The following is a 19,094-nucleotide window of genomic DNA, read 5'->3' on the forward strand; positions in this document are numbered from 1 at the left end:
CCATAAAAAAATGTCCAGGAAGCTCTCAGCACGATCAGCTTGCTGAGCAGGGAGTCTGCCTTGAGAACTGCAGTGTGGCAGAGGTGATGGGAAGCTCCCAGGCAGCAGCTGCGACCAGCGCTAGCAAGGATTGGGATGGGAGCTGGAGGGAATGAGAAACTGTCACTTAAGAAATTGAGATTCACTTGAAATTAAAAGATTCTTCACTTGAAATTCTGTGAAACATAACACAGGATACTTTCTGCAATTTTTGTGCATTTGCATTAAACATACTGCTACTCTAATCATCATCCAATTCACAGAAACGCCTGAATGCAAATGTAATTCACTATCATATTAACCTTGGGAAATGGCTTCAAGACTTTTCCAGCAATGTAAAATAATCAGAAATCTTCTACTAATAAACTATTTGACACATAATATAAAGCATAGAGATTTTAAAATGTTTCACCATTACATGCAAAATGGAAATTGGGAACAGAGTATTTTCATATTTTCACAGAATTTCTCCAATCCCCTCTCAAATAGGGTAAAAGCTGCTTTCCTCTAAGTGCTACAAATCTAATTCACAAATTGGAAAACATGAAAAAATTTATTAAATCACATACACATATGACTAAGGCTTAATACAAGATATTGTACTCTGTGATACTAGCTCTAAGGTTCCTTAGGCAACTTATTTCTAACTGTTAAAGCTCTAAGAAAATGCAATAATAATCTCCACTACACAGCAATATGTTCAAAGGGCATTATAATATGAACTTCACTATTAGACACAAATCATCCTTTACTTACTTTGGGAATTGTATGGAAGTTTAAACTGAGGAATACTAATACTAACATGATGAAGATTAGAGCAAAACTGAGAACCAGAATTTTCAGTGTGGTGATTCTTACCTTACTGAAACATTAGGACTATAGGAACACTAGATGCCAGAAGCAACACTGTTTCTAACTGCTGATACCATGCAGAAGAAAGGTTAAATATGGAAAAGTTTAATGTTCTAAAAGTTAATGATCAAAGAAAGACTTTGCAAAACTGTCAAGAGTTGCTGTCTTTGCTGATGACAAGTGTGACAGGTTTGAAATAATAGGAGCAAGTAGTTTGTTGAGCTCAGTAATAAAACTGCTCTCCTTACTTTGTTCAGTCAGAAAACATTCAGCTAGAGACTAAAATTAAGCATGAGAAGCTTTAGCTGAAAATATTTTTTTTCTTGTGAAAGATTAAAAAGAAAGAAACAAGAACCAGAACATATCAGCTTATTGGCATTAACCACAGGAAAAATATTGTTCTTCTTTTCTTTCACAGTCTAATACTTATTTTAGACATACCTAACTACTTCTCTTTCTGCTACCACCTCTAAAGCAAGCATTTCACTCACCATGGATCTTAAGCATTTGGTAACCACTTATGACTGGGCAATTATTAGTGGAGCAGATGTGCCTTCTCTAACTGGATGGGGGTGACACATCAGACCACCACAGCTCCACATCCTTTCCATCTCTGTACAGAAGTCAAAAGACATGTATTGTACTTGGAAGCATGTAAACAGTGAGCCATGTAAAATGCTTTCCCTGCTCCCATCTAGACACACACAGAACAAACAGCAAGGAGAGAAAGGAGTTTGTTTATCTGAATAAAGAGAGAGATTACAGGAGAAAATCCCTGTTAGTCAGACTTCTAGCACAGGTTTGAACTGGCTACACAGAGCTGTAGAAGGCATAAAATGCAAGATATTTCATACATTAGTTCACAACCAAAGGTGCTACCAGCTGCACTGCCCCAGCTTCTCCTTGAGACTCTCATGTTCTACAAATGACCAGACCTGACCCTGCCCAGTTTATGAGATTGGACACAATCATAGCCCAAGGTGATTATCACCAGCTATACAGTGTCACATTATAAAGTTTAAGTGTGCTAAGAAACCTGTAAATAACAAAATTATCCTTTTATAGGGCTCTTAATTCAACAGTCCAGTCTGTTTCCTGTAGAAGTGATTAGTAATAGAAAATAATTAGGAGATGCCAGATGGGAGGAGGAGTTAAAAAAAAAAGACCCCAAACTCACACAGCTAAGGAATGAGAACAACAAAGGAGGGAGCTGCCAGCTAGCAACCCACCGCAGTCCCTCACCATGCAGAAAGACCCTTGCACAAGCAATAAATCAGAACCACACACCTGCTTTAGAGGCTGCTCTGAGAGAGACCCACCTTTTCCCTTCTGTGGCCACTGCATGGATGATTATTCAGTTGTGAGAAGGCATAAAATGTCAAGGGCAGCTATAGTTTTTTAAAAATAGGGGAAAGAAGATTGAAAGAAGATTGTAATTCACTTATATGTGTCTACTCAATCTCAAGGTGGCATTTTTGGAAGCCTCAAGTATAAGGCCCATAGGGAAGGTCAGCAGCAGACTCCTGCAGCATGCTAGAGGACTGAAGTCACAACAACTCTCCATTGCTCATTTGGAGTTAAGCTGGACCTCTGTATTTCTGTGTCCCAACTACTAAGGTCCATTAGGGTAGGAAAACTTGTTCTCCCCCTGAAGAGTGCCCAGAGAAAGCTATTCTCTTTGGCTCTTCAAGAGCAAAGGCAGAGTCCTCCCTCCCTCCCTGTGTGTCTTGTACTAGCCTATCTATCCCAGTTACAAAACAAAGAAATTTCTACCAGTACATGTAAGAGAGGCTAGGGCTATACAATACTTTTTGAAGGGTATTAAAAACATAGCCCGAATCCAAACCACCAAGCATTAGAAGCCCTGAAAAGAACTGAGGGGAGGGCTTCACACTGACTGACCTCACAACACCGAGAAACACAGGAAAAGAGTAACAGTTTATTCACTGCTAATGGCTTCATTTTATCAGTAACAACACAAGCATTATACTTCAGAATTAATTGCACAGCAACTGTACTGCTTTACAGCCTTTTTAACAGTTCTGCACACTATTCATCTTACAAAGGCTCAATCAGGCACAGGGCATATGCTGAGGGTAATTACTCACCACATTTCTGCTGAAGGTCTGATGTGTGAGTCTGAAGGACTAGCCACACTCAATTTCACATGGCAGCTGCCTGTCTCAATATAATTTGACACCAAACTTTCTGAAGACTGTATCTTTGTGTATACATCTCACATGTCAGATCATAAAAGAGCCCCACTTCACTGAAAAAGCAGAAAGTAACTTGAAAGGTCATCTCAGCAAGCAGTGAAGAGACTTGTAGCCATGAGAAAAGGCTGAAGCAGGGTGCTGATCCTCAGCTGTGTTTACCTTCAGAACATAGGGAACACCTCTACAGGAGTAGCACAGCAACAGGAGCTGCAGTGTCTGCTTGAAATGCAGGCTGACCACAGGCAGGCTGTGGAGCCTTATTTGTTCTGACCCTTGTAACACTGGATCAGCAACATTGGGCTACCAACACGAGCACACAGCTTTTAGTTCACATTAATCCCCCACATTATGGTGTAAGCATTACATTAATGTGCTCTGGAGGTGCAGACACACACACAGAGGCAGGCAGGCAAGTCCTGCAAGGCTCACTGCAATCAGCCAGGAGGCCACTTGCAACCTGCAGGAATCAACCGAGCACAGCTGGGCATGAACCAGAGCTGGCACCAACAGAAAGAATTTGTCCTGGGAGAAACCAGAGAACTATGGAACAGTGTTTAACACTGGAAGTCCAGTTACAGACCCTTAAAAAAACAAGTTTTGCTCCCTAGTTTATCTTTTATAAGCATGAGATACTGATAAGAGAAAACTAGATATTCTGTGTGTGACCTGGGGTTTAAATGAGCAAAGTGCATGCTTCATTTGGAAGCTCTGAATCTTAAAACCAAATCAGTTTATACAAGCTTTTTTAGTAAATCAATTTTATTGCCATAATGAACACAAATAAGGGTTTGGGTTACTCTTGGTGATTATAAGTAGAAAAATCACTCTGCAGTTTGGAGAAAATTTTCTTTGTGCTGATGTCTGTACACTGGGCAACATGTGCACTTAACTCTCCTTTCCTGGGTATTAATAAACACAGGGCTAAATTAAAACCATTTATGTTTGTAAAAATGCATCATAACCATTTGCAGTCTTAGTTTGGACTGTATGTGCCACATATAATACCATACATGGCACTGGTTCCTCACCAACAAAAATGCTAATGCACAGAAAGGAGAGATGAGGAAGACTGGGGCAATCTCTTCTGGGCATGATGTTGCTGATATGCTAGAGCAGCTACCTAAAAAGTAGGCTTGTCTTTCATCCTGCTAAGAACTTTCTCAGAATTGACAAAATTGTCTGTGCTTTGAAGTCTCTGCTGAAAGATGGGCTAAACCCAGAAGAAATAAATAGAAGTTTCTGCCTTCCACAGAGTTATGTTTTATTTATAAATTACATTAAAGTTACAGAGTGATTGTCATGGACACCCGCGCAGGGACTGGAAAGGAACATTTGTGAGAAAAGAGTTGACAATCTCCTCCAGTTAACCCATGGGATTCTTCAGTGCTCAGTATCCTTTAAATGTACTTTAAGGTAAACATTCATTAGCTGCACTTTTAAAAACATTATTGCTTAATCATTACGCTTGTTACAGCTATGGCTTGTTTAGATGTTGTGTACATTATACAGCCATCTTTGAAGTTAATTCAAGTAAAGGAAATATTTCAAACAACTTCCAGCATGAAGATTGCTTCAGCTCTCAAAAGCACACTTTGCTCCCTATTATTAAGACCAAGTTTTTTTTTTAGCACCAATCAGTTCCAGAATTGGCATTACTGGGCACCAACCAGTGCCATTCAAAGCTGTCTTCCTCTATCACAGGCCTCGATAAGGTGCCTGTACTTCTATGCCAGCTACTGCAACTTCCTCAGCTACAGCCTCTCATGTGCTGTCCCTGAAGATAAAATAAGCTGTGGTGAAGGAAAGGTTTAAGTATATTTGACTGAGACCAAAAGTAGAAAAATAGTAGTTTCATTAATGAAAATAGAAGTGTTAATTTAATGTTGGAAAATAAGACTGGTCCCTCTGCAAACACCTGAAACTATCATCCTTGATTTTGTATGTGGAGTCTGTTATGAATTTATTAGAAATGTACACAGATCACACTTAACCTTGTGATCTGGATTATCTTTGGAGGCAGGTATAAAAGCATGTTTCCTACTAAAATTATACAGATCTACATTATCAGATCTCCTTGCACAGAGTTGCAGAAAATCAGCCTTCTTCACTATAGAGGAAAAAATGGTATCACCAACTAAGGTAATTGAAAACAGGAAAAGAAGATTGCTTTTGCTGGGTGACTGCTGCCACAATTCTTCCATCTATAGGAATTTAATGGAATGTAGTACAGTCTAGAAGGGGTCTTTAATTGATTTGCAGCCACTGAAGTTTCTTGAAGAAATAGCACATACTACAAAGTAAACATGAATAGATGTAATTCAGTTGCTATCCTAACATTTACCCCAGCATTTCATTTTGAAAGACAGGATAACTCATAAGTAATGATTTCATTTTTTCATAACAAATATTAAATCTTGAACTACTCATACAACTTCTTACACATTATACATATTATAAAGAAATCAAAAACATGTCAAAATGAAAAAAACAGTGTTTTGCAAGGCTCTAAAGAGGGACTTTGATATATGTTTCTAGGTATTTACTAATTTCTAAGAGCTACTATTTTTATAAGGTGTTTAACTGAATTAAGTCATCTGCTCTAAGGCCATAATTGCCTTTGAGAGTAGAGAATTTTCAGAGACCCATCAGTATTCAAAGCACAGGTAGAATACTAAATCTTGTGATACTGGCTATTATTTCCTCTTCCACACTAGGTCATACAGATTGAATCTACAAGGAAAACCCTCTTTTAAATCATGCTTAGCCCTCTCTTAATGCACAGACCATGATGGCCTCACAATTGAGTTCTAAACAATTCGCAGACTGTTTTGAGAACCAGCATCACCTTTTTAGTGCAACAGCTAAAATGTCTATTTGGGACATTTAAGCATTCTCCTGTTTTCAGTCTCTCCTCCTCCAGTTATGTCTTGACTAATTAGTAATTCCTTCATAGGTTAGGAAAAGCATTAAACCATTAATCAGAAATTTAAACTTTTAATGTATACTTGAACACAGTATGCAGTTATATTCTTTCTCATTATCAGTGAAGCACATGCTGTTATATTTTCCCATCAAAAATTGCATCTTAAATCATGCCACAATATGGTCTCTTGTACAACTCAGGAGTATTGCAATTTGTGTCTTTCAGTCCTTATCTAATGATTGCATAAGTTTTGACTTTTCATCTCTTTCAGTCTTTAAATCTTTCCCCTTTACTAGGGCTCCTTTTTAGTATATTGCAAATGAAAAGTGTCACCCAACACATACTGAATTCTTCTACTCTACATTAATTACAGAAAGAGCAGGGAACAAATAAAATATTACAAGTGCCTGCTGGGAGGCATCTAACACAAAATGCAGCATTTCCTGCTCCTTCCCCACACCAAACTGAAGACTGGGTGAGTGCCCTTTAATATTTCATTCTCAAGCTTGGGGTGTATTCTCTAGCTGCCCAGTTTCCATGGCAGAAAGTGAGACTCCATTCCCACCAGCTGTTCCACAGACTCTGTGTTTTTGTGTCTTTTCTTTCCTTCTTCTGATGGACTTATATTCCATACACCACCCACACATGACTGGGCAACAGTTACAGACACAAATTTAGATTTGTATCTGAACAGCCTCAGAGCCTGCAAATCTGGGAACATAATTTGGCTCAAAATGATCAGATGATCACGTTAAAGACCCAGACTTCTTTCTCTCTTTACAGAGAAAGAAGCATACAGAGCAGAGAGAAGCTGTGTGACTACATTACAAAACTAATAAAGATGCATTAATTGCTAGATGCTGTAATCACTGAGGAAATTTTCATCCTCACTATGGGGCTAATGGGCACACAGATCTTGCTGCTTGGGCCATACGACACTGGGGTTTATTTGTGTTGAACTCTGAAGAATTTTCTTTGGTTCATTGCTACTCAATGATATTCTCTTCATATTGGACAACAGGAATCAACCTGCCACCCCTGCCACCAGAAAGAAAGAAAAACTACTTGACCTATTTATAAACAGCTGCTTGTTCCAAATGCTGAGGTTGGTAGTGGGATCAGGTGTTGGTCATGGGCTGAATGCCTTACTCTCCTTGGTGATTTGCTGGGTGAAGTGACATGCAGGAAAATCTGTGCCATCTTCCCACCAAAACCTTGAGAAGTGCAAAGACAGCGAAGATGTCCCCTCTGTGCCACTCCATGGAGAGAAAAATCAAACTGTACTGTCCCCATGCAGCCACAGATAGCAATCACAACTAGACAGTGACTCAAAAAGTAAACTGAAATCTCCACATCGAATTATCCTGTCATGTCTGTGTGCCTCAGTGTGTTCACATCAATATAGTTCCAAGACAAAATAAAGAAGAGTATTAAAACCTGGGCTTCAGGACTGAAAACACCACTGCTGTTGAACTGTTTTGTGGCTGAAGCCCCGTAAATCATTTGTAAATTCATTTGGAAGGGAGTGGGATGCAGAGATTATGTGTCTAAGCTGTCTAAAGGTTTTTCACGTAAAATTTCAATCTTTCAGAAATATTCAATAGTCTTTGAGCTATTTAATGAAAAATGTATGTATACTGTGTTGGTGAGTGACATAACACAATGTAATCTATGTTGAAAACAGCATTCTTCAACACTAATCACTGAAATTCCTTTACTATGAACACTCTTTCATCAATCTAAAAAATGTAACAGAACAGAGTTCTGCTGTCACTTGAAAGTTCCTAAATGCAGGAAAAGATAATTTTACCAAGGAAACCCAAAGTGGTAACTTCTAGAAGACTTAGAGAAGATTTTTACCCAGGCTTTGCATTATAATAAACTGTCTATGATAATATGCAAAAAAAAAAAAAAAAAAAAAAAAGCATTTGAAACAGCACACTGGAAGCAGCGGCTGTCAGGAACTGTAAGTGATAACTCACCCCTCTACTGCTGCTACCTAACAGGCGAGAAATTGGATATTAAATGTGGTCAGCTAGCTTCAATATCCCAGCAGTATTTCTTTTGTCAAAATGATCTGATAACAGTGAAGATTCATACTTTAAGCTAAGTTGGGTGCTTCATCTCTCAGCAAATTCAGTGCAGAATGACAGATTCTGCTGAAGGAGGATTTGAAGGACCAAAGCTATGAGCCTCTCTCTCTGTGGACTCTGTATGGAGCTTAGTTGCACTGTAATAGCCATGTATGTTGGAAATTGTCAGTCAGAACTTTCCTCCACATCCACAAAAAATAAAATCACATATTTCTGATTGGAGAGACAGAAGATCCCAACTAAGGTTAGCATTTCTTCTACACACTATAAGCATATTAGATAGGCCTAATGTGTATCATTCTGAAGTTTGTGAAAAAGGGAAATATTGAATCAGACTATTATATATGCATAAACACCTACAGGTGTGTAAAAATAACTTTAAAAAATACTTTCATTTTTCAGATTTTCAGTAAGCAAAGTACTTCATTTAACACAAGGGAGTTTACATTATGGTTTCCTTTTATGTTTAGTCTCTGAAACACAGATGAAATTTCAGGCAGCTTCTTTGTCTGCCCAGTACATTCCCAACATCCCTTAATATTTTTATGTTCACTGGTTCTAAAATTTTTTTCTTCTTCGTTTTTCTTTTATAATCCAGGATGCAATTACTTCTCAGCTGATACTGCAACTCTCTGAAGAGAGCAATTCCTCTTTGTAAATCTGGCTGAGGCCAAAAATAGCTCTGTCAGCTTCTGACAGGCTGAACTTAGCCAAGTGAAATGTTTTAACATTTTATCAACTTAATGAACAGTCTTATTTATAATATGGGCAACTTTACTCATTATATGCAGACTGCTGAATAGATTATCGAATGCATTTGGGGGAAATCGAAATAAGAAATAAAATGCAATTGTCTTATATACTGTAAACAATTTAAAAATTAAATATTCTCTGCCCATTTGAAATAAAGGAGTGGCTTAATGGTAACATCCATAACTATAAAAACACCTAAAGAATCACAATGACAAATAACTAACCTCCAAATCATGAAAATTTGCAATATGCAAAAATTACCATCACAAAATTCTATAAGCAGTTTAAATATTACTGTTAATGTAACACTGGAAATAACTATGTAGACTAAACAGCAGCAGAGACCTTTAGTACTTATAGTAGAGGGGAAAGGTTAAAAGTACAAAATTAAAAGTCTAACAGGAAAAAAAATGTGGGTTAACAATTGCTTACCCTCTTTTCTGCTACCTCATCCTCTCCTGTAGACTCTTTGCCATCATGTTCATCTCTCAGGGTTGGCATATGCTTTTTGTGTGCTGGCTCTCTGTTTAAGGTTGTATATCCTACGTGTTCATAAATTGGATTAATTGTCATCTTGGAAATGTATTCAGCTGCCTTCGTTTCAATATAAAGAGTAATCAATCCATCTGTCACCAGGTCATGGATGGACTCAAAACGTTTCTCCCCAACAAAGTGTTTTCCATCGTAGTAGAGTCTGAAGTTTCTGGTTTGACTTCCAAATCTGCCTCAATGAAATGGGAAAGTTGTTTTTTTTAAAGAACAGTAAGCAGAATAAATAAGAGTAAGCAAGCCTTTGCAAACAATTAAAAACACTTTATCACTTAAAGCTGTGACTATGCTCTGTGTCTGGTCCAGCCGAGCTAGGGAACTGCTACTTAGCACAGATAGGAAGGAGAGACCAACAAGTGCAGATAGATAGCCAAAGCAGTTACTGTCCCAGAAGGAGCTGTTTGTTCTGGTATTCTTTTAGCCTTTCCATTATCTATGGAAAAACTGAAAAATTACTTCACACTCCTTATGGTTTTTTTTAGTGCTTCGCTACTTAATCAGTGTAGTCAATATGCTTGGCTCTGATCTGCAGGGCTCTCACAAGAGCCCTCTATTGCAGCCGATCAATACGCAGCTCTGGTGCCGTCTCGGACCTCTGCTCCCCTGCTTGCTTGCAGGAAGAGGCCACTCAGGGTTCAGCTGAGCTCCAGTGCCAACAATTACACTGAAGCAGAACTGCTGCCAGAACCGGAGCAGCACAGGACAAAATGGCACAAGGGCAAGCATTCTTTATTCCTGGCCAAAGGCCCAGGACTAACTCTTCAGGCTTTGTACAAAAGTCCTTCTGTGTTATGCTTGTTAAGTCCCAAGCTTCAAGCAAATCTTTGTAATATACAGGATATATAACACAAAAGCTATCCAACACCAGCCATTCTGCATCAGGATGGAACAGCATTTTCATAAAGGCTCTTTGCAACTGCAAGAATGCTGAATTTACCTGAACAGCAGCATATTTTTAAAGACTGCACTTAGAATCTGCAACCATTTTCTGCCTCAAAGCAGTTTAAACATGTGAAAACACACTAGTGTTTGCACTTGGCAACATTTCCTGTAGAGAAGATGGAGGCAAGAAGCTGCTTTCACAGCTCACTCCAGTGCTGTTCTGTGCTCAGACAGTAGCAAGGGTATTGGGCCCTCTTATGAGGTCAGATGTGCCAAATAAGTATTAACAACTAAATTTGAAAGGATGGATTGGTTTCACTTTACAATCAAATGCTTCATTGGAGATGTTAAGGAACACAGTAAATAATGATATTTTGCTGAAGTGGTTCCTCTTCTCAGCTGGGCCTCACCAAACAGGGGAATGCATAATTTTAGACCTTGCCTCAGGTGAAATATTACATTCTTCTTGCAAATATGGACAAAAAATACATGGTTCTGGAATCCATATTTTTTTCTCTGCTCTACATCAAAATGCCAAACCTTCCCATCACCCTGTCAATAGTTCTGACAGTGACAGCAACTTCAGAAGCTGCTGTTTCTGCAAAACACTCAAATATAAATGGAATCTGCATCCTGCTCAGTAAGGAAAGGGGACACAATGTGCAGGAACTACGTGGGCATTTTCCTGCAGATTAACTGGTACTTCCATGCATATTTTTATGCCATACAAACTAAAAGTTCATTGAATCAAACATGAGACATTACAAAATGACAGAAAGAAATATGTTTTTACTCAAAGTTTTTACTGCATCACAAGATGCAGTTCTGAGTGAATACAAGTAATTCAGAAAGTAGAAAGATAACGTCCTAAGTTATAGCAGAAGGGGTAGATGTATTCAGACTTACTCTTCATGGCACCTTTACACTCAACACAGTGTATGGCAAACAAGCTTTGACCACAAGACACCCTTGACTGTCAGAGAAGTCCACATGAGCCAAGAGTGCTCAGCACTTTGCAGTGCCAAAGTAAAGCAACCTTCACTGTCATCTGCTCAAGTCAGTGGGAATAATGCACATTGAGCACATGCAAGCACCTTGATGGTTCTCACTTCATCGGGAGAACCAAATAAGTTTGAAGGTGAAGAATAATGGGCCTTAAATGACATATACATTAGAATGACTTATATTCAGAGATGCAGGTGAACTGCTGCTCTAATCAGTAACATCTGCTCTGACTACATAAGCAGAGTTTCAAGCAAGCTGGAGGTCACTTATTTCTCTTAGTTTTCTAGAAGAAAAAGTATTACACTAATTTTATCAAGAGAGGATAAGGCACATCACAAGGCCTATTACTAAGTACACAGTGTTTTGATTTTAGCAACATCCTCAAAATCTAAAACCAGTTTTGTCTGGTTCTGAACTCCTGTTCTGAAGAACAAGATGATCAAATGCAGAAAAGAGACAGAACTTCTTAAAAGGTTCGTTTTCTCTCCCACAGGGTCAGAAGGTGCACCCTCCTACTCCACGTGTATTTTCCTGAGCAGCCCCTATGCCGTAGATCTGTTCAGACTGCTGCACATGAAGTGTGTCATTGAGAGATACTGTAAAGAACAGAGTTTCCAAGAGATGAATGGTTTGCCTTTATCTAATTTCCTATTTGTTCCAAATCAATTTTTCTCTAGTCTTTTCTAATTGGATATGTTATGGAGAAAGGTACTCATTTTCAAATAGAATCCTACTAGGCAATAAACCCCCAAAATCTCCACAAATCAATGAAACATCAGTCTTTCACAAAGACTGTACTGTCAATAATGTGTCTCAAAATATGGTTTTATTTCTTTCACATTAATTTAAATTTTTTCCTGACCACATAATTACATTATTTTTATCAAATTACAATATTAAAAAAATACATGTTCAATTGAAAATTATCAGTAAAGACTTAATCTTCAATCCTGCTTAAAACATTGGTTTAAATTTTTCCACTAACAAGACTATTTCCTTATGTTTACTTTCTGCAGCATTCCTGCAGCCTAGTTAATTATACATCACTGTGGCAACTAAGTCGAGACAAGATTTGATATTTCAACTTCCTGATGCTCTCCTCCTAAAGGCAAGTACTAGTACCAGCTGTTTTTTGTTTAATAAGTAGAAAGTGGGACACAGATAAAGTATGTCCTCTTTTGCTTTATACAGGGGAACATCAGATGTTTTTCCAAGAAAAAGAATTAGATATCTGACATGTCAAACAGTCTCATTGTGTCCACTGTGCATTTGTTTGCAAGCAGCAGGACTACAGATAAAAGACTTTTTTTATTCCAAGTTGTCTGAAAAGCAATCACTGCCTAGTTCCTTTGGTTGCCAGTGGGGCAGAGTAGATAACGTGAGAAAATGTATTAAACAGTAGAGTAAATGTGGCTGGTAATAAAAGATAATAAAGGACTGAGAAGTTGAATTAGGTATCATAACATGAGAGACATTCTGAGGTAGCCTCAGAATCAGCCACCTACCTGTATGCATCATTCAGTAAAGAAACAAAAGGAAGAAGGGAAGGATAAAGAGCACAGGTACACTCCCTTACCATTTGAGAGGACGAATTTTATAGTCCACATACAGAATTGTACAGTAGCTATTCACCATTTTCACAGGCTATTTTATGATGAGAAGAATTTCTAGACACGGGCACTGTTTAGAATGCATAGCTGCAATCAAATGACAAATGAATACCCCTCAGGACTATTTGTGTTCTTAGTTTCAAGCAACTTCATACACTGATCTGGGAAAATTTAAGACTGAGCCTAAAGGTCACTTGGACTTAATCTTCCCTTGGAGAAAGAGTCTTCATGTGCTTTGTAGCCAGAAGGCAGAACTCTTTCTTAAAATTCGGTGCCAGAATTTCAGTTCTATTTTCTGAAAACTCACAACCAACACTTATGACTAGAGTCTTGACACTCCATAAAAAGCCACAGGAATATAAGGAATCTTGCAATCACAAGTGTCTCTTAATCATGCTGTGTTCTTGGGAGTGAAGACAAATTATTCCATAGATCCACTTCTGGCCCATTTTCTTGTCAAAGAAAGACAAGCCTTGCATGCAGCCAAAACCTCTTCTAAACAATTATCCCTGAAGGTCTCCAGCTCCTGAGAGCAGCTGATTTTTTTTTTTTATATATTCATTGGCAACAACATTTCTGACGATGGCCAGAGAACTGTGGAACTTGCCAACCTCCCAGAATACCTGCCTGACAAATAACATAGTATTTGAAACCTGAGCAGTATTTTACAAGAACACAATATAGATAAATGCAATGAAATGCATTGGGGGTTGATACAAATGGAGACAAAAAATCCTTGCTGATATGGCTGGGAAGGGTGGCAGAGTACAGCCACTATGGACAGTTTTCCAGAGCCATTTGGAAGGGCAGTACTGGCTAGCTGACTGTTGCTTGATGAACATCAATTTAGTGTAAAGTTATCCCTAAAACCCAGTAGCACCCCTGGCTGAATGCATGATACTTGAGTTCAGCATGGAAAAAGTATGGCATCCTTCCAAAGAGAAATCAGATCTTAGAGCTGGTACTGCAAACTGTCTATCCCCTGCCAATGCAGAGCCAACCTTCGACTCCCTCTAACATGGATCAAACAAAAAAGTTCAGAGCTAGTAGGGTATCACTGACAAAAGCTTCCCAGCAGTCTCTCTCAAAGGAGGCTGAAGACATCACTGCCCAAACTTCCTTGTCCAAGCCAGAAAACAATACTGCATAAATAGCATGCCAACAGCAGCAGGGAGGACCAGAGCAGTGGCACTTCCCCATGGATCATAAGCACTGTCAGGGACAAAACAACTGCTCTAGGGCAACAGAAGCAGGCACTGGTTGCTGAAAACAATGAAGTGTTATCAGCCCTTGGTACCTGTAATAGGGCATTTCACAAATTAATAAAAAAAAATTAGAAAATAATTCTTTTGCTTCAACATATTATTTTACCATTAACAGCTGATTTCACAATCTTAAAATTTTGAAAAATTGTCAGCTGATCAAATACTATGGTATGATATTAATATGCAGTAAGACCATTTAATACTTAAGGTAAATGTTACTGTTCTTGATCAGTGGTAAGCAATTGAAAATAATCTGTTTGGTTTGAACAGATGTATTACCTCTTCTTAGTACTGTGCCTTATTCCATTTAACCTTATATAAATTTCTGGGATTTATTTGATGGTTGAATCAGAATCAATACCAATGTTTTGGCACTGTTTTACTGTGTTTTCTACCTGATGAAAGTCCTGTGCTTCCTGGAAATAGACTCACTGTGATTAGTGGTTAAGACAGATTTGAATTCTACATGCTCATGGGAATGTATTAAAAGCCTGGTATCTTCTCTTTACATGAGAGCATTTACATGCTCTTTACATATTTGGAGACCTATGCCAGCTTGCCTAAATAAAGATCATCTGGAAATGTTACTAGCAGGAAAGTTACTAACTTTCACAGTTTCCCAATATATAAATAAGACTTTCGAAATGTTCTCCAAGAGTTAATTTTACCATGTGACTTAGTGCTACAGAGAGCTTTTGTATTACTTTAAAATAGAACTGTGTTTCAATTCATCTAAATTAAGGTATCAACCCTACCACTGTCTGCTCAGCAAACTTCAAAATGTGCAAGCAAATTTTAGTCTATGTAAACCATTTTAATTTTAGGTCATATATGACATTGTTTTTCTGTTATATTTTGAAGTAGAACAACATCAGAAATGTAGCAGGAATTCTACTGCAATTGTGTACTATGAAGAAAAAACTGCCACAGAATAATGCTCAAACATGTTCATTTTTGTTTCAATTAGAGCAACTTTTCCAACAACTTAAGTTCACAGAGTGAAAGAATGGTTGGAAAGGCACCTTTAAAGGTTGTCCAGCCCAATCCTCCTGCAATAAGCAGTGACATCTTAACCTAGACCAGGATGCTCAGAGCCCCGTCCAGTGAATTTTCCCAGGGATGGAATATCTGCCACTTCTCTGGGCAACCTGTTTCAGTGTTTCACCACCCTCATCATAAAAACATTTCTTTAGTATCTACTCTAAATCAACCCTCTTTTAGTTCAAAAGTTACTCATGACTGTCGTATTTCTCTTTTGCTTCTCTAGACTTTCTCTAGAAAGACTTGCTAAAGACACTAAAAGCAACTTGCTCTTAATTTATCCTTCTAAAACAATAGGGATATTTTAGTTCAGTGTATCAAGGAAACCAGAGTGGAAGACATCAAGTGAAAACCCAAATAAATGCTCTTACTGTAAAATAGCTTTGCAAGTCCAGAAAAGGTTTTTGGAGAGCAGAGTGGAATGACATTGTTTTTTCTGTTGTTCCTGTTTGTTTGTGTTTTTTCCTAAGGTACATGGCAGGTTGTTGTACAGGGTCTCAAGAAAATCCAAATTCACTTAGATTAAAAAAAAAAAAAACTACAGTAAGATTTCTATACCACAGAGATTTTGTCAAATCTGATTTGCCTTAAGCCACTGCTAATTCAAAGCTTACAATGCAGGTTTACTTAACTTAAAGGTATTACAGAATTTGCTATTCACTTAACTTGTTTTCTCAGCGTATTCTACCTCTAATCTTCTAGTACTCACTCATCACTTCTTTGCAAACAGTGAGATTCATCAATATATTCATCCTGTTCTCTAAATGGTTTTTCCTCAAAGCTGCCTTCCTTAACAATAAACAAGCATAATAACATAAAATTAAATGGTTTCTGCATACATAACATGCATTGTTAGAATTCTTGGGGCTACTAACAGTTCATCAATGAAGATTAATAGCTTTTTTACTACTATATTCTGTTTTTCTAGAATACAATTTCTTCTTTCATCCAAGTGCAGCAATAAACAGGGCAGATATCAATTTATTACTGAAACTGTCAGAGTTCATTTATCTCAAGATATAAAAGAAAAAAAATTAGCTTGATTCTCTTCCTAGCACCTCTCCAATCAGGAGGAACCATACTCAACTCAGCTGAGTTTCCCCAACTATGAAGGAGGGAGAAGGAAAAGGAAAACTGGGCCAGATAACACTTATTGGTGTCAGTTCTTTTGGTGTTTGAATAATTAATATATGTTTTGATGAAAACAATTATGACATTAAACAACAACGTAAGGTTATTGTGTGTTATCTTGAAAACATGTCTATAAAGCACCCACAGTATCTACAGCTGATGAAGTACAGGAATAAAGGTGTTTCTCCAAAGCCAAACATTTCTAAATATGTATTCCAAAAATATACAAAACAATAGGCCAACCAAAAGGACTAACTTGCAGATAGATTTCTACCTGGCATTTTCTAAAAGCAGTAGAGAAAAAGAGGCATTCCAGCAGAACTTGCAGAAGACAGAAAAGATATATGTGCTTTGACAGGAGAGGAGGGCACAATGTACTTGCATAGACAATTTGATTATCAATTGATTGCATTACAATTTGATTTTTTCAACAATTATTTCAACTCCAACACTGCCCAAAAAGCTTTAAACCAGGCAGACATTATGCAGCATAAAACCAGCAAAGTCCAACACAGATTCCTGCCCAGGAGCTGTGACTGGGGGTAATCTGAGAGATGGGGTACAACATTCAGTGTGTCTAGGCCATTTTTAAGATATCCTAGACTTTTGTACTGAACAGCATGTGAGACAATAGAGAAGAGAAAACATCTTCTCTGATGGAGAAATAAGGCCTGCAAAACTTCATGGCCTAAAGCCAAGTCATATATGAAGCCAAGAAGTGAGGCCAGACCTTCTGAGCTCCACCACGGTACCGCACCACAAGCCCAGTGTCTGCTGCTCACAGAGCACAGCAGAGCTTTGTGTGCAGTAGCAGCTGCAGCCAGGTGAAGGACACAGCATAAAGAACATGAGCTGTGTACACTGAGCACAGGCATCTCTTGGACAAGTTCTCAAAAAAAGTTCACAACGCACTGAAGCAGAGAGTATTCCTCTGAGAAGTGCTGAACACCAGCAGGAGCAAGACTGCAGTAAACTGAATTGCTAAAGATAAATTAGACACTCTAGCCAAAAGAAAACAGAGCTGACAACAACAACAGATGGGAAGAGGAGGGAAGGAGAACAGGAACACAGCAAGAAGACACGAACCATAAGGAAAAAAAGCATTCTAGTCTGTGGGAGGACCTAGGTAGCCAGTTAATTACTCATTAAGGTTAGTAGCTATTTATTATTATTCTATATGTTGAAGTGAGGCCATTTCAGTAGTCCCCAGGTGCACTTAAATAAAGCAGATGATAAGCAGACACCTCAGGTTTACTGATAGCTGAACCTTACATGTTATTGACAAACTAACAGAGTCAATTATTTAGTGTGAAACTTTATGTAGGGAAAGAAACTTTTTACATGGAAGATCATTTAAATGGAGGGCCAATTGTTTTACTTGAAGCAAAAAAGCAAGCTCCAGAATTTATTACCACCTTTTCCCCTGGTTTATTTTTTCAGCTAGCAACCAAGGAATATTGCATGACTATTTCAGAAAGGATTCTAGAAGCTGAATTCAACCCTTACTACTGCCAATCACTTCATTTGCAAATCAGGTAAAAAAATATACAGAAAGATATGCAAAGTTTAGTCTTAAAAATTGTCTTTATAATTTTTTCCTACCAACTAGCATGATGTCAGAATACTGTTACCATGGTAAAGTGAAGAGATGCAGTTAGCTACTGCTTTGCTGGGCTCCCTCTGACTACTTATAGATCAGCTGTAGATACAGAATAAACTATGATCAGATTTTGATACATTCATAATTTGAAAAACATAATTCAGCTATTATCATGTAGAAAGTAGTTTCAAACAATTTTTCTTTCCCCAACTGCTCTCCCATGTCCTAGTATGTACAACAAGGTTTTTCAGGAGAATAAAGATCAACAGTTTAAATCTCTGAATTCAAGAAGCCTTTTGTAGGTGTTGAATTCTACATGTGTAAGTAATCCCACAGCAATCCACACGTGCTCTGGAACAGCACTACACATGTGTCCCAAAAGAGCCCACTGAAAATAAACAGCATCCAGCTATCAAAGCAGTTGTCATCTGACACTTAAAAGGTTCATTTGCAGCATTATGCTCTAATAGCCTGCTAATTAGGTCACGTTTTAAAATGCCAATGGCTAGTTTTATAAAAAAACCTCATAATTTAGAGATTGAGAATTTGCACAATACATGTAATTGGTTGACTAAAATAAAGATTACTAATTTTTGACATTCATGTCACCTGAGGAATTCTTTCCTGGTGCTACATAATCTTCAATGTGCCCAAACCTCCAAACATAAAGAAAACATGACTCATAATCATGGCTCACATTATTACTTTTTTTTTTTAATCATGCTGCAGAACCTTATTTCAATTCATTCTCAGTATCACAACAATAGAATTTGCAGGAAGGGAAACCATGGTAACCAATTAAATGTGCTACAGCAGCTATCTGCTCAAAAGAACATGCAGTACCATCACACTTCAACGCCTACCACTAGCACACTCTCTACCCATTTCCTCTTTATCCTCATCCTCATTATTAAACAAGCTCTCCACACAGAAGGCTACATTGCAAACCATGTCCATTGTTACTGGCATTTGCTATAGGTCTTCACATTAAGCAATGTACTACATTTTTGCCAAATGTAAAAGTAGATCTAATAGCTCCAGAAATAAACTAGGAATTTTCATTATTTTAATCTGCTTAGAACATTGAATTAACATTATAATGTATTTCATATCTTTTTATTCTAACAGAGATTTG

General features: G+C 37.9%; 1 protein-coding gene across 2 annotated transcripts in view; it reads right to left on the bottom strand.

Annotated features, from left to right (window-relative positions):
- The window catches only part of CHN1 (chimerin 1), an 88,474-nt gene that overhangs the window by 37,199 nt on the left and 32,181 nt on the right, over window positions 1–19,094 (bottom strand). The window contains exons 1-2 of one of the 2 annotated variants that reach the window (XM_021552393.3): window positions 9,809–9,870; window positions 9,309–9,597 (exon numbers count right to left, since the gene is read on the bottom strand). In XM_021552393.3, coding sequence (XP_021408068.1) covers window positions 9,309–9,597; window positions 9,809–9,855 — 336 coding nt within the window. In that variant the 5' untranslated portion in view covers window positions 9,856–9,870. Of the gene's footprint in view, window positions 1–9,308; window positions 9,598–9,808; window positions 9,871–19,094 lie in introns of those variants that run through there. The other variant, XM_077785063.1, reaches the window with a different exon arrangement.

This window comes from Lonchura striata, chromosome 8 (genome assembly GCF_046129695.1).
Source record: "Lonchura striata isolate bLonStr1 chromosome 8, bLonStr1.mat, whole genome shotgun sequence".
Lineage (NCBI taxonomy): Eukaryota > Metazoa > Chordata > Aves > Passeriformes > Estrildidae > Lonchura > Lonchura striata.